This window comes from Ixodes scapularis, unplaced genomic scaffold (genome assembly GCF_016920785.2).
Source record: "Ixodes scapularis isolate PalLabHiFi unplaced genomic scaffold, ASM1692078v2 PGA_scaffold6__148_contigs__length_123643588, whole genome shotgun sequence".
NCBI classification, from domain to species: domain Eukaryota; kingdom Metazoa; phylum Arthropoda; class Arachnida; order Ixodida; family Ixodidae; genus Ixodes; species Ixodes scapularis.
Window position 1 is genome coordinate 70,499,323 of NW_024609881.1, and position 14,560 is coordinate 70,513,882.

The window sequence follows — 14,560 nt, forward strand, 5'->3', positions numbered from 1 at the left end:
GTGCCAAAATATTCACACGAATGTATATGCAGAGTAGTTACGGTTATAAGCGTTATAAGGCTAATCATTTATTCTTTTTAAGTAATTGAAGTTAAGTTTCCCCGATCTATAGCAAAAAAAGCAATATTACTTGTAATCTAAAGCGATAGCGGCTGTAAAATAATGTCGTAATTTAATATAGTATATATATTTTTTTTAAATTTGATGCGTTACACTGTGTGTTATATTTAAAATACAAAACAAAAAACAAAATATTGAACACCAAACAAAAATGGAAAACGAAACCGAAATTTTAGTTTTGTTCTTTTCCGACGCCAGAGGCCACCACATCTGCTCTCCATTTTTCATTCCCGGCATGCCACGGTCGCCGGTTTTGTTTTCCGCCATATCTGGACATTTTTTGTGGCCGGTCTTTTCTTGTCGTCTCATTTGCAAACGAGTGCTAACGCTACCCTTTTTATTCTTAAAAAAAGTCATCCTCCGGACCGAGAAACGTCGCGCGGCGACCCACACAAAGGTAACAAGATGACAGACAAGATAGACATGTCCTTGGACGACATCATCAAGCTGAACCGAGGACAGTACCGGACGACAAGGGGTCGAGGCAGAGGAGCCGGACGCGGTCGCGGCACCTTCGCGGGCCGCGGCGCCGCACGTGGATTTGGCGCCGGTGCCGGCGGCGCAGTTCGACGGGGAACCCTCCGGGGACGAGTACGCCAACAGCCATACGCCAGGGTAAGTCGCCAGCTTGCTTTTGGGGCCGGCACGAGTGGTCGCGACCGCAACACGCAAGTTCCGCGGCTTGCATATAGGCCTTTGGAAGACGCCTGACGCGTCGCACATTGTGATTCGATTGGAATCCATTTTGGGGTTGGGGCCTCTGATCCCACCTCGCTTGCTTTAATGGTCAACTTCGCGAATCGGTTAAAATTACAGACCACAGTTAAGAGCGATAATGGTGAATTTCACGCAGCGTTGTAAACGGCGGTAAAATATTTTATTTTTTATTGTTTTTGTGTTTGGCGGTCTGAGCGAGCGCGCTAATCCGGTAACGTAGGCAGTAGTCACGTGACCTTGACAAACTAAGCGGGCAGGTAGCGACGTCGGCGACGTGCCCGATGATGTAATTGTTTTGTCGTTCCTGGTCGAGACGTGAATTTAGAAATGTTTTGAAGCCGTCACGAAGGATTTCGATTTGCGCGTGCGTTGTTGTCCATTGCAGACGGGAAGGGTACTTTCTCACGGTGGCATTTCTCTGCGGTTTCGTTACACGTTCGATGAAAGACTGGTTGACGTGTCGAGAAATGAGGCCAGTGGGCGCACGGGGCGCTACGCGGTTAGCGGGAACATGCGATCGTCAGTTTGCTGGTCATATTACGATGCTTACGCAGGCTAACCGCTTTTCTTGGACTGGTAAAGGCCGATCGAGACCTATTTTTTATCAGATGGCCAGTGTCGACATGCAGTGAGATGTAGCTAAGACAACAAAAGGAAGCCCCTAAAAACAAGGATAGTGCCTGTCACGGCATGGGGTGTACTTACCATGTGCTCTGTACACTCCGCTGGAAGATTCTTAGTGGATAACACACATCCCCAAGATCACACTTCTCGTACCTTTACTCTGAGCACTTCACAAAAACATTTCGAACCAGCTTGTGTGTTGTGGAGTGTATTGTCTAAGCCATCGTCTGAATGAAGCATTTCACAAAGGCTTACTGGTTGCAGCTCAAAGCATGGTGGAGAATACAGTGCCCAGGTGTGCAAAACATTTGCTTCTCACCGACATCAAGGGCCTAGCTATCACACTGCATTGAACAGTATTTGCTCGTGTTGCCTTGCATGGCCGTTGACATATATGTGTAGCACATTCTTGTATTTCCCGATATTTAAGGTGGGACACTCGGAGATTCAATTCGACCTGCATCTACAATTCACCGCTAACCTGACGGTGGGAACTACACGGTCGCCCGGCATTTCAACTACCTCCATTTATTCGCTTGACTCCACTCTCTGTGTGTGGGTATAAGCGGTAGTGCAATCACATCACGTGGTGGTAAATAAACATACGATTGGTTCAACGAGCATATAGCTTCCGCCACACCGTCTGCTTAGGGGTAAAAACATTATTGGGAGTGCCTTGTCGCCACACAAAAATCCATGAACTGACTTTTTATGTCTTCCTCGATGGAGCACAGGGTGCAGATTGCACGCCCCAGCCAAGTGCTGACACAGCGTTTGGCTACATCGGCCGAGCGCTGCGTCAAAACTCAAACAAATAAACCGTCACATTGTTGTCCCCACTATCGACGGTACTATCTGCTTAGGGATGGATAGAGAAAAGTGATCAACCCACGCCTCTGTTTACTTGTGTGTTGGTCTCGATGTGGACGACATAATGATGTGTCCCATCTTTTGACAGCCCAAGGAGCTTCCAGACCGGTGGCAGCATGACATGTTTGAGGGCGTGGGTACCCGGCGCACCCTGGGGGCCCTGGGAGGCACCACGGCTGGACCGTCCAAGCTGCTAGTCTCCAACTTGGACTATGGCGTGTCCGACGCAGACATCAAGGTGGGCACTGGGGCCACTGCTTACCCTCAGAGAGGGGGCAGAACAGCGTACAGCCACTCTTTGACTGTGCCATGTGTGCAGCTATTCATTCCTTCTCAGAGTGTGCAGGCCTTTTAGTGTGTGATGTGCTTAAAGGCCGACGAGCCACTGAAAGGGAGGAAACTCCCTCAATGCCTCCTTTCCGTTTGTGAAGAGCGAGAGCTTCCTTTCTGTGGGGAGTAGCTCAGACACCAGCTCCTGTGGGGAGAGGAGGCAAGTAAAGTGTGAGTGTGAATGGGAGAAAGGAAAACATACACAATGTTTCGATTGACAGGAAATGATCCTATGGGTCAGCCCTCAGGGACAGATACCCAAAGTGAATGTAACGGGCCACCTTGAAAAACCGCCGTGAAATGTGTGACACAGATTCCCCTTGGCATAGAAAGAACTGTGATGCGTGGCTGCAGTCAGGTGAAAGTGTTCCTTGCGGTTTGTTTGTCGCCGACTGCCTTGCTTTGCCAAACTGTTGTTGCCATTCGCACACTATTCTCCGTGACATTCATTCTTCCCCATACTGCGCTTACAATGCTCTCAATTTTTCTACTGGTTTAACTTCCTTCTTCAGAAAGTTAACAATGTCCCGTTGCCCCATGGCTACAGACACACTGATTGCCACTATTGCAGCTGAAGCTGCTGTGCGTGCAACTTCCATTGTATGCGACACTTGTTCAGCAATTTTTTATGGACAGAAGTCCCTGGGAACATTGAACACAGTAAAATGAACAGGTGGGCTAGTGGGTACATGTTTAACTTGTACCAACTCACACATTAAACATTGAACGACCTGTGTATCTGTGATATCGATGTCGCCAATTTTTTCTGGCCGTGAGGTGACCTGCACCGATCCTCGCAGCGCTCTGATATGGCTTTCTGACCTGGCATTTCATTGCCTCTTTTTTAGAACACGAATAGCTTTGAGTCTGCAGCACATTGCAGATTTTTAACATGATGTTGATGGACCCCAGATGCTCTCAAGCTTTCTGCAGTTGTCCGCCCCCTTCTCCAACTCTGGGTTGAAAATAAAGTTGGAAGTGAATATCATACGAATGTCCTTGTTAATCCCAACAAGTTTCCGAGGAACGTTAGCCTGTCAATGCAGACAAAAAAAAAATAGTTTGATGGTAAACTGGGAGTGAAGAAACCTCTGCCAAATCCAGTTTTCATTGACATTGCAGGATCGCCATCCTGAAATGGAAGCATGCTTTGGAATCATTCGCAGGGTCGACGTAAATATTGCGCTCAAAATATAGTCTTTTTCGGGACAGATTAATTCTGTGACGTATGTATCCCATCCGGGCACGGTTTCCCGTTTGTTTTATCAGAAGTGGTTGCGTCGTAATTTAACCCAAATCGTCTTTTGCCGTTGCCCAGGAGCTGTTTGCAGAGTTTGGCCCCCTGCGCAAGGCGGCGGTGCACTATGACAGGTCGGGCCGATCTCTCGGTACGGCAGACGTCGTGTTTGAGCGGCGCACAGACTCCGTGCGTGCCATGAAGCAGTACAACGGGGTACCCCTCGACGGTGAGTCAAATCCTCCCGAAGGTCTGGCGCCCCCTATCAGAGACTTGGTTTGGGAACTCCCAGGGAAAAAAAAACACTGGGAAAGAAAGGGTGCCGGCACGTAGGGCAGAGGAGCTTCTTTGCACTTACCTGAGGGCTAGAGGCAAGCTACAATCGGAACGAAAAGCTGCATTTTTCTCCCACAATGCACAAAGAAATGGAAGCGATAGCCGTAGACCGTTTGTGCAATGCAAATGGAATGGTGCCATCACGCGCCCGAGGACGGTGGTGCGACGTGGCGAGTTCTCGTAGCCGTCGTGGGTGCCGCCGACAACCGCCCCCAGTGATCCGCGAAGCAAGTGGTTAAATGCAGTGGAAGCTTCTGGAACCAGTTAACGTTATGCTTAGCAACTAGATACTGCCAAAGTGGGAGTTTCCACAATCCGAGGAGAGTGTGGAAACAATTGTTTGAAGCAGATGACACGAAGGATCTCCCTTCGTCGTGCCATCCTCGGCGGCGGGGTGCCAAGGCCGCCCTTTTCGCGCGGCACGGCCGATGGAAAGTCCCGACTTCCCTCTCCTCGCGCAAAGAGGAGACAGTCTTTTTTGTTTTTTTTTTCCTTAGTATGTGGCGACAACAGCCCGTGAAGTCGAAATCGCTGCAAAGTGTCGCACGTAAACCCATCGCTTTAAAACGAGGGCTGGATCCCGGTGAACGAAGCTAACGGGATCTAGTATCGTCGGTGGATGAAGTGTTGGTGCTCCCCCGTGCCTCGACCACGCAGCCTAGTACTGCAGAAAGACTCGAACAGGGTATTTGGAAAGATTTTAGATACTTGTTGGACTTCTTTTCTGCGTTGTTGTAGAGGGTAGCATAGTTCTTGCCATTGTCTAATGCACTCAAACCTATTGGTGCAAGCACACGGTTGGGTGGTTGGATGTTTCCTTTGCACAAAAGTGTGTGTGAATGCGGGATGGTTTATGCACTTGCATTTGCCTGTGACCGAGTGTGTCACTAAAGAGCAGGGGTCTCAAACATGCGGACGGCATGCAGCCCGCAACTTGCTGGCACGCAACCCGCAGGCAGGCGGCTACGAGTTCCGGTTCCCATGTCTCATACTCAGTGGCATGTGCCATACTGTTCTCATCTCGTCGATTACTTTTCGCTCAAAAAGTTGCTCTGCTCTTTTACCGTATTCACATAGTTTATACTTATCTGCATTCATTTGCTCTTCTTGTTTTGATTTATATTTCGCTTCCCGGCTTTTTGTAATGTGCAATAATTCCGCTACTAGGCTGCAAGCGCGAGCTATTCGTTGAAGGATGCATCTCGGCTGCGCAAACTCAATCAGCAGGAACGACTGCCAAAGATAAAACTACGAGTTCGGGATTTTTGCCTTCAAAAAGATACCACCATTAAAAGACGAGTATTTTTTTGTTGTTGTGTAGTAGTGAGTCATCAGGGGAGCGACAAGTATCATATTACCATATTGCTTTGCTTTTTTAGAGACATGTTGAGCGTGGTTAATTCCTGCGTGAATTGAGCAACGGGATCGACTGTGTACTTGTTCTTTTAAAAATGTTTTACTTCTATTAAAAATGCCAGCATGTTGGTGGAGCGGTGTCATTTTAATTCTTATCACATCATGTCAGGGTCCAAAGTAGTCTTATAAACAAATCAAATTTAAAGATATCACTGGCAATACTGAGAGTTCACAAAAAGCATAAAGCACGCAGTCTCTTCCTTCTACGCCCCAGTCTTACATTGGCCCTCAACCTTTCTGGTGTGAGATATCTGGCCCCCACTTTCAAAGGAGCTTGAGACCACTACAATAGAGTAACTGTACCGTCTCTGCTTGCAGAGCCAAGGTATTGCGTTCCTCTTCATTTCACCACAAACTCCTTATTGGCGGAAAAGCGGTCGCGTGCGCCAAGCTGGATCCAGCTGTTGTGTGCAAAAGTGACCTTGCAGGCACAGAGTTTCGGGCGGAGCGCGTTTCTCGCTTTCCGTCTGCGAAATATACATCCTTCACTAAAATGGAAGGAAGGTTCCCATTGAATATTACATGTGGCCACCGGATGCAGTATAGCCGTGTTGTTTTATAATGTGAGCTACGTTCTAAAACGTGTTCCCAAATTCTGGGAAGCAGACGATAGGGAGGACGTTTGCGTCTGCAGCATGCGCGGAGTGATAAGCGACCGGCACGTTCGAGCAGCTTGAACCAAACAACAATGCGCAGCTACGGCTTGCAGAGGGGGACGACGTTTTCATCGTGCTATGTTTGAGCGGGGGCATAAAGAGAAACGGGAAACAAAGGGCGGTGCACGTGCGGCTCGTCACCGCACTATGCCTTTAATGCTCCGCATGCCGCTTCACAGCCACGCCATCCTCGCCTCCGGGTCTCCTGCAGAAGCGACCATCACTTCTAAGGGAGACCCGTAGACACAGTTGCAGTACTCTGCTCCGCGAGTGGAGCTTCTACAGTTACTCTACGTTGCAGCCGCATGTGGCACCGCCTGTCGGTTACCATGGGCATGAAATAAGCAAAACAGCGTTGTACGTGGCCATTTCTCGTACATAGCACATAAGTTTCGCCCTACCAATGCTGAAAATCGTTCAGTCCAGTGGTAAGCAGACTGGAAGTGTCCCATGGATACCTGATCGATAGTGGCAAAAAGGGTAAACGGAAAGGGTCCACGGCTGTCGTATAAGTTTGCGAGTGTTACTGTCGCACGCTTCCCTTAATTTCTTTTGCCTATAGTTAAGAGATGCGAAATGCACTGTGACGGCACACTAAAGAGGTCTAAAGTCATTATTAATGTCGGATCACAACTGAAAGCACCGGAAGTTAGAAGAGTCTAAGGATTCACGCTGTGCATTGCCTTTGTATTGAATTGTGTGCAGTGTTGGCCAAGATTGTAAACCGCCCTCCCCCCCTGCACTGTTTCACAGGGGTGGAACGGCTGCGCCATTTTGCGCCAGACGCATTTGTCTGCGCCATCCTGCGCCATGTTTCGGAAACTGCGCCACAGTCAATACCTCGCGCCATTATGCACCAAATTGGAAAACGTGCGCCAAAAAAATTGTATTTTGTCTTGGTTTCGGTTTCTATCGACTCGATTGGCAACAATGATCGCGTTTAGCTTGGTCGGCCTTGCAATCCTTTTTTTCTCTTTATTCTCCCTGTGTATCCCGAGTAGGAAGTGTGCGAAAAAAACTCGGGGTTCGGATTCCAAGCGCTACACCATCTGCCTCTGGATTGTTATTCTTCAACCATAAGCGGTTAAACAAGTCGGTCGAGGTAAGGTCGAGTCGTTAAGCGTCAGATTGCCTGAGGCTCCGAAGCCCGGGATCCGGACGTCAGTCAGTTGAAAACAAATGAGCAAAAGATTCCTTTGAGCACTTCATCGTTAGAAGTTGGAACCGCATTCCTGCAAGATAAATCGTGATTTGATAGATCTGAAACGCAGTCCGATCCGAAACCTTGCCGGCCAGCAGCTCTCACGCGAGCGGTAGATCTGCTCGGCATACGTTAACCTTGCTCCTGCCTATCGCTTCGAATACGATAACTCCGTTAATCGTAGTCTGCTGCTTCGATATTGAGTTGCACAATAGGATAAACTCGAATTTTGTTGCGATATTGAGTTGCGCAATATGAGAAACTCGAAATTTGTTTCCCTGTTCTTCCGCGCAACTGCACGTTCGTTGCTTACGCACGTCACGTGGTTCGCACATAAAATCACTCTGTCGAGGACGTGTGGACTGTGCGATAAGTGGTGCTGGTTTGCATTTTGAGCAGCTGAAAGCCACTCAGAAAATATCAAGGCTCACAAAGTTCCAAGTTTTCGCATCTGTTACACTGTTATCCCATCTGCCTAGGTCCCTAACCACTCATGTTTATCTGGGCTGCTAAGCACAACTGAAATTGCTCCCGTGCTTGTCTAAGACACAAGCTGGAGTGCAATGAAAACTGATCTGAGCTGCTCCTAGCCTGCTCCAGAGTGTAGTTTTAGCTGCTCCCAACCTGCTCCAAAACAGCTGTTTTAGCTGCTCCCGTGGCTGCTCCCAAGCACATTTCATGAGTTCCACCCCTGGTTTCAGGTCGGCCGATGAACATCCAACTGGTGACGTCTTCTGTGGGAGCTGCCACCCTCTCTCCGGCGTCGCGGTTGGGATACGCAGCCAACGTGGGCAACCTTGGCGGTGGAGTCCAGCAACAGAGGACCAGGGGCACTTTCCGGTATGTTGCTGTTGCTGAGAGCAACCTTCCCCCATTGTGTGCCTCCTCATATGAAAGAGTGGTAACAACTGGAAGGTCTGTAGTCGTTAGAAAGCTACACTCCGAATATTGCCAGTCTTTCTTCCTCAATGTTTGACGCCACCACGACGGTCATTTGTCTCTTCGCATCGCGTGACAGTGGTTCATGGGCGCCTAGGCTCTCACGAGTCTTGTTTGCACTGATTTCAATTGTGTTTGTGTAAAGATGCGGGACAAAAAATCAAGTTTATTTTCTTAAATTTTTGTGTCTTTTATTTTGCTTCCTCTGCTATCCCCGGACATCCTACTTTCGTGAGTAAAATAAAAAAAAAATCTAAGAATTTGGACTCGCAGTGGCTCAAAATGTTGCAGGTTTACGTGAATATCGACCACCTTCGAGAGACTATCGCTCTCGGTGACGCCGCTTTCTGTGTTTCTCGGATTCCGATTTGCGATAGACGACACTGGAGAGTGCAATTTCTTGCGTTTGGAACTACCGAAGTGAGGTCGAGTTTTAAGAAAGGCAGTGCAAAACAGAGCGAAGGACGCCAGCGGTGGAACGTCCACTGCGGCGTCCACAGCCTACCCACACAATGCTCAGGTCCAATCTATGAGCCGCATCCAAATACAGTGTAGACCGCATATAACATATGTCGCGGGAGTCGCGAAACTACGAACTATAAGCGGTACCGCGCTATAACGAAGACATCAATTTTTCAGGCCAAAATACACGCCATGAGACAACTTACCTTTGTAAAACAATTTATTTTATGTTAGATGAAAAATAAAGCTTAGTTTGAGGAAAGTCTTTATTTCACCAGACTAGTACACTTCTCTCTCAAGTGTATTACACATTTTGAAAGAAATGAGCGACTTTTGCCTGGCGCAGCCTTTTAACGGCGTCGCAGGTTGCGGACGGACGTTGCAAGTGTTCAGGATTGCTAACTTTAATTCCTTTTCTCCGGTGATGAAAACTCTTGAAAATTCGCATCCTTTATACGGTATGCACCAGTAGTACCTTCAACTTGAGCGCAGGCATGAAATGCTCCACATAAGAAATCCGGGCGATGTTTGAAAACACAAATGCTTAGAAAGCACCACTGTAGTCGAAGTAAACAAACACGACGACACGGGCGTTTCTGCCGTCTTGAGAGTGCCGCCACGACATCGCCGCACGAGTGGGTGGATCTTCCCTTCTAGTACGTGCTGGGTTATCATAGCAACACACAACGAAAATTCATAGTCAAGGATGGCGCTTTTACGCGGAACGATCGCAACCGACGCCATGTTTGCGGATAGGAGAAGCCGGCACGCGACCGGCATGCAACGTGCGCGAACACGTCTCCTCGACCTGCAATTGGTCTGTCGTTCCAGTTGTTTCCAATGCAGCGGAGGGACGCACGCACGTGGACGACACATACATGCGTCCCTCCGTCGCTATGGCAACTGAAGCCTCTCTCTTCGCTTCTTCGAGCAACCTCTTTGCCCCGCGGGTGCCACTTGCGGCTAGCGCCGTTATCTTGTGTCGCGCAGGGAAGCGTGCTCACTGCACCGGTCGGTCAGCGGGCTGTTCCAGAAACCGCACTATAACCGGTATTTCCCTTTGCGCGCCTGCATTTTAAGCGGTATGTAATTACATGGAGTTCTATGGGAGGCGAACCTGTGGTTTAAAAAAGCAGCGTTATACCCGGTCCTGCACTATAAGCGGTTACGTTGCAAGTGGTCTATACTGTATCATCCCTGGGCGGTACTGCGACCGCCCAGCTAGACAGCCCAGAAAAATGACAAATTTAACATAAATTTCCTGCAATATATATATATTTTTTTTTGTAAAATTATTGACAGTAATGTAGTCTGCTGCAGCACAAAAAGGTAGCGGAAGGCTGGCGAGGAGTGGGGAAAGCCTCCTCCTCTCATCAGCTTTCCACCTGCTTCATCCTTCGTGGCCTTGAGTTGCAACGGCTATAGACTTGTCTTAGTCCACAGCTTCCCAACGCATGTGCTGAAAATTGGTACATAACGTCACCGCATGTACACCCCAAGGCCAGCCTTCTCATCCTCTCTTCCACGTTGCAAAATCACGCACGAGAGAAAAGCGGAAAGGAGGAGCGCTGAGGCAAGCTGAAGGTAGGAGAGAGTAGGCTGCCCCTGACATGTACATGTGGTGACGTTACGTGCCACTTTTTGGCATGCACGTTTGAAAGTTGTAAACAAACAAGTCGGACACTGTGAGTAGTTTTACAAAATAATGTATTTTTATTGCACAAAATTTATTTAGTATTTTTGTAATTTTTTCAAATTGTGTCAGAAAACTGTTAAGTGTATATATGACCATCTGTCCATCGCACATTGTTGACGGCGTCTCTTAATGGTGGCGACGTGATTTGCAGGGGTCGCGGCAGAGGTCGTGGGGCTCGTGGCGGCGGCGCCGGCGGGGCTCCTCGGAAGGTCCCGACCGCCGAAGAACTCGATGCCGAATTGGACGCCTACGTCAACAAGATGGAGTGATGGCCACATCATGGGCCACATTGACCTTCCCAAGCGGGGAAGACCTAGCTTGTCCGGGGGATGACTTCGAAGATTTGTTGTCCGTTTCCTCCGGCGGAAGAGAGAAACAAAAAGTCAGCATTGCAGCATCACGTTTTGTTTTTTTCATCGTTCTCAGTTTCTTCGTTGTCCTTTTCATGTCACGACGTGCACGCCGAAGATTCATCCGCATTCCTCATCTGGCACATGTCTGACCCCTCCGTGTTTTGCTCTTCCGCAGATTTGCGAGTTTCGAATGTTTTTTTTTAGAGCGAATTGTCCCCGATTTGAGGAATAAAATGCTATTTCAAACATTGGCTGATGTGGTATGATGCGAGTTAATGCCCGTGACAAAGCTTGCACTTACTCGTGGTGGCATGCGTGTGAAAGCCTAAGGCAGTGGTTCTCAAGTGGGGGGCACCCAAAGGCCTTCTTTCGGAGCTTGATCCTCGGTCAAGCCGAGCAATAAAGCTCTGTCATTAGTGCTGTCAGTCCCACAAAGCTGAATGGACCAAACCATGTGTTCCAAATAAGTAGACCCAATTATTCTTTGCTTGAGAGCCCCCAGGTTTGTTTGCATCCAATTCTTCCCTAAAAGGGCGTGTCGCGATCTTTGAACACGCTTTTAACGAGAGAATAAGCTACGCGCAGTTGTGGTTTTGGGTTTGTTGGGGTGCTCGGAGGGTCTAGATTGAGTTGTCACCACAAAAGGACAATTTGAGAATCTACTTCAGTGCCCCTAAGGACCTTCTGCAGCTCAACCATCATACCTCAGTGTGATACAGAAGCTCGCCATGCGCGCTACCAGCCGCTTCCAAAAAGACTAGCTGGCGGTGGTTAGTGCTCTTAAATTGATTAAAGTTAACTGCGCCAGATACATTATCCATGACGCTCTTCATTTGCAGCGACTTGCTGTATAGTGCCTCTTGATTAAGAATACAGTGAATTGCTGCAAACTGCTTAGCGATACCAAGTTCCACGGGTTTCTTCCTCAGTCGTCCAACAAGCCCGCTCTTGCTCCCCACCATTGATAGTGCACCGTCGGTTGCAAGACGAGCCAGCTTCTCCCATGGCAATCCAGCGCACTCAACAGCTTTTTTGACGACGGAAATGGTGTCGGCTCTTGTGGTCGTTCCCTTTATTGGCACAAGATCCTAGAGTTTTTCCGCAACGTTTAAATTTGTTTCTATGCCCCCGACGATAATGGCGTGCCGAGCATTGTCCGCGACATCAGTGCTCTCGTCGACAGCAATTGAAAATGCATCAAAGGCATGTCGTCGCTGATCTCGTTAATCCTTTCAGCCACAGTGTTTGGCAAAAGGCTAATGTTCTCAAAGGTCTTCATGATTGGACATACAGTGTCCGAGACTTCTAGCAGACACTTTGATGAACAAGCCATCGCTGAACAGTTTTGAGGATTTGGCAATAAGCTCAGAGTCAATAAAGCTCGCTCTTACTCTTTTTTTCCTGTCTGGCCGGCTTTCTGGAACAAGTCTTGCTGCTCTCCCAGCGATGTCTTCAGTTGAAAAACAGCGTCCTCACGGATGTTTCTAGCGAGCGCGTCATACTTCTCGCCATGGCATGACTTTGAAGTGTCGTCGGACACTGTACTCCTTGGGCACAGAAATGACCTGCTGGCAATCAAACAACATTGTCCTGCGATTTTGTGAAGTAGTAAGCGAGTTCCCACTGCTCTTGAAACAGTTGCTTCTGGTCTTCAATTCTGCGCTTCGTAGATGGCTTTGCCAACGACACTGCAACATACACCACAGAGCTTCATTGTTTCCGTCAGAGCTGCCGTAGCAAAACTATACAAACACTGAAAGGACGTTGCAACAAAGCGCGAACCAAATTAAACCCGGAAATTTCTCCGGATTTGTGTTTTCAAAGTATTTGAATGATAACCCTTTGGTTGCAGTGACGTAACTAGGTCCTGTTGACACATTGTGTGACTGGGACTTAGTTTCCTCCATACCAGAAAAGGGAGACAAAACCCCAAACTTTTCTTTTGTACCCCTGTGGCTTATCTTTTTCTCCAAAGTTGATTCAGTAGAGGAAAGAGCAAGGGGGAGGGGGCACAGACTGGAACTCGCGGAGTCGGCCGCTGACAAGCGCTACGTAAGCCGCATGCGGCCCGCGGGCTGCGTATTTGGAGATCCCTGGTTTAAACAATGCACGCAACACAGGTGCTAAGTTCTATGTGTAGTGCACTCGGAAAACATAAAAAAACGAGCACGTCTCCCATAGAGAGGCATGGCGAAACCGGGCCCACGACAGGCTGCTATTAGCCCAGATCGAAGAGCTATCTCGTGTCACGGCTTACAACCAAGGCAAGGAGAGGACTTTATCTGGCAGCTGCAACGCGTGCGCTGTTCACACTCAGTGTATTTTCTTTGCAAACGCCTCCAGGCGGTGTTCCAGTCTTTGATGTCCCTGCAAACTCCCAGTTCATAAAAAAGAATGAACAAAACCCACCTGAACATCGCTGCTCGAAACGTCGATGAAACATTTAACCACAGATTCTCCAGGCGAACGCTTAAAGCACCAAGAAGCGCCGTATCTGTTAAAAATGTTCAACTTTCTCATAAACCAATTTGTCTCCTCCAAGACGTTAACCCCATAAGTGCCAAATTCTTTTTTCCCAAAAGTAACCTAAAAGTGCCATCTTTTTTTTTATTTTGGATAGTTATTCCTCTCGTATTACACATAAAATTTGAAAAGTTTATTACGCAAAAGTCAGCAGAGGCGAAAAAATATTTGCCAACTAAAACGAGTGCTGCCCCCATCTATGATCAGCACCGCAAAACTACTCAGACGAGCCTAGCTCGTCCGTGGAATTGAGGGCTACCGAAAAAATCACTGGACGTGCTGAGCTCGTCCATAGTATCTTTCGCCAGAAAGTGGCCGACGAGCTCAGCTCGTCCAAGGCACTGAAGGGGTTAAATTGTACAGCCGAAGGCCATCACTAAATCTCCCACTTTTTTGTCCGTGTAGCACTTCAGACTTCTAGCACCGGGGTCATAAGCAAACTCGACAGGCTTGCAAAGACGGAGCGACCGGAAGTCGCTTGGATTGCAAGCAGCAAAAGTCAAATTTCAGGGTTTTACGTGCCAAGCCAACGACGGGCATCTGGTATGCCCCAGCGGGGGACTGGGGATTAATTTCGACCACCTCTGGATCTTTCACCGAGCAACCGAAAGCTCGGTTACATGGTGCCTTCTCAGTCTGTCAGATTGCGGGCACCTCGACCGGGATTCGAACTCGCCACCTAGGGATCCGTAGGCCAGTGCTTTGCCTCGGAGCCACCGGAACGCAAGCAGCAGTTCATGTTTGTAACCAGTAAAAGGGTCTGAGTGGAGAGCAAGCTTGTTTCCTTCTTGGAAACAAGCTTGCTCTCAGGTTGCAACGATGTTCGTATTCCGATTGAAAAAAATAGTGGGCAGACCTCAAGGCATCTAGTATTGCGGTCTACCTACTATCCTTTCAATCAGGGCTCAGTGTCGTCCTGACGTCACCACAACTCCTGCGCAAGAAGCAGACGACTTGTCTGCTTCTTGCGCACGTATATTTTACATTGTGCACTGGAGGCGAAACTGGAGGACGTCCCTGTTCTCATCCGTCAGTGACTCTGCTGTGACCTCTCCCGCTGTTACTTTTGCCACAATTGAA

The 14,560-nt window shown here is 48.4% G+C and overlaps 1 protein-coding gene across 1 annotated transcript; it reads left to right on the forward strand.

Annotated features, from left to right (window-relative positions):
• Window positions 1–356: 356 nt before the first annotated feature.
• LOC8026967 (THO complex subunit 4-A) lies at window positions 357–11,208 on the forward strand. Its single transcript, XM_029977596.4, has 5 exons — window positions 357–735; window positions 2,420–2,569; window positions 3,980–4,127; window positions 8,209–8,347; window positions 10,756–11,208. Exons 1-5 carry the CDS (start codon window positions 526–528, stop codon window positions 10,871–10,873), a joined length of 765 nt encoding a protein of 254 aa, XP_029833456.1. The 5' UTR covers window positions 357–525; the 3' UTR covers window positions 10,874–11,208.
• Window positions 11,209–14,560: the final 3,352 nt, after the last annotated feature.

Coding starts and splice junctions, on each gene's coding strand:
- LOC8026967 (XM_029977596.4), top strand. CDS start 526: ATGACAGACAAGATAGACATGTCCTTGGACGACATCATCAAGCTGAAC. Junction 2,570..3,979: donor TGTCCGACGCAGACATCAAG/GTGGGCACTGGG, acceptor GCCGTTGCCCAG/GAGCTGTTTGCAGAGTTTGG. Junction 4,128..8,208: donor CAACGGGGTACCCCTCGACG/GTGAGTCAAATC, acceptor CCCTGGTTTCAG/GTCGGCCGATGAACATCCAA.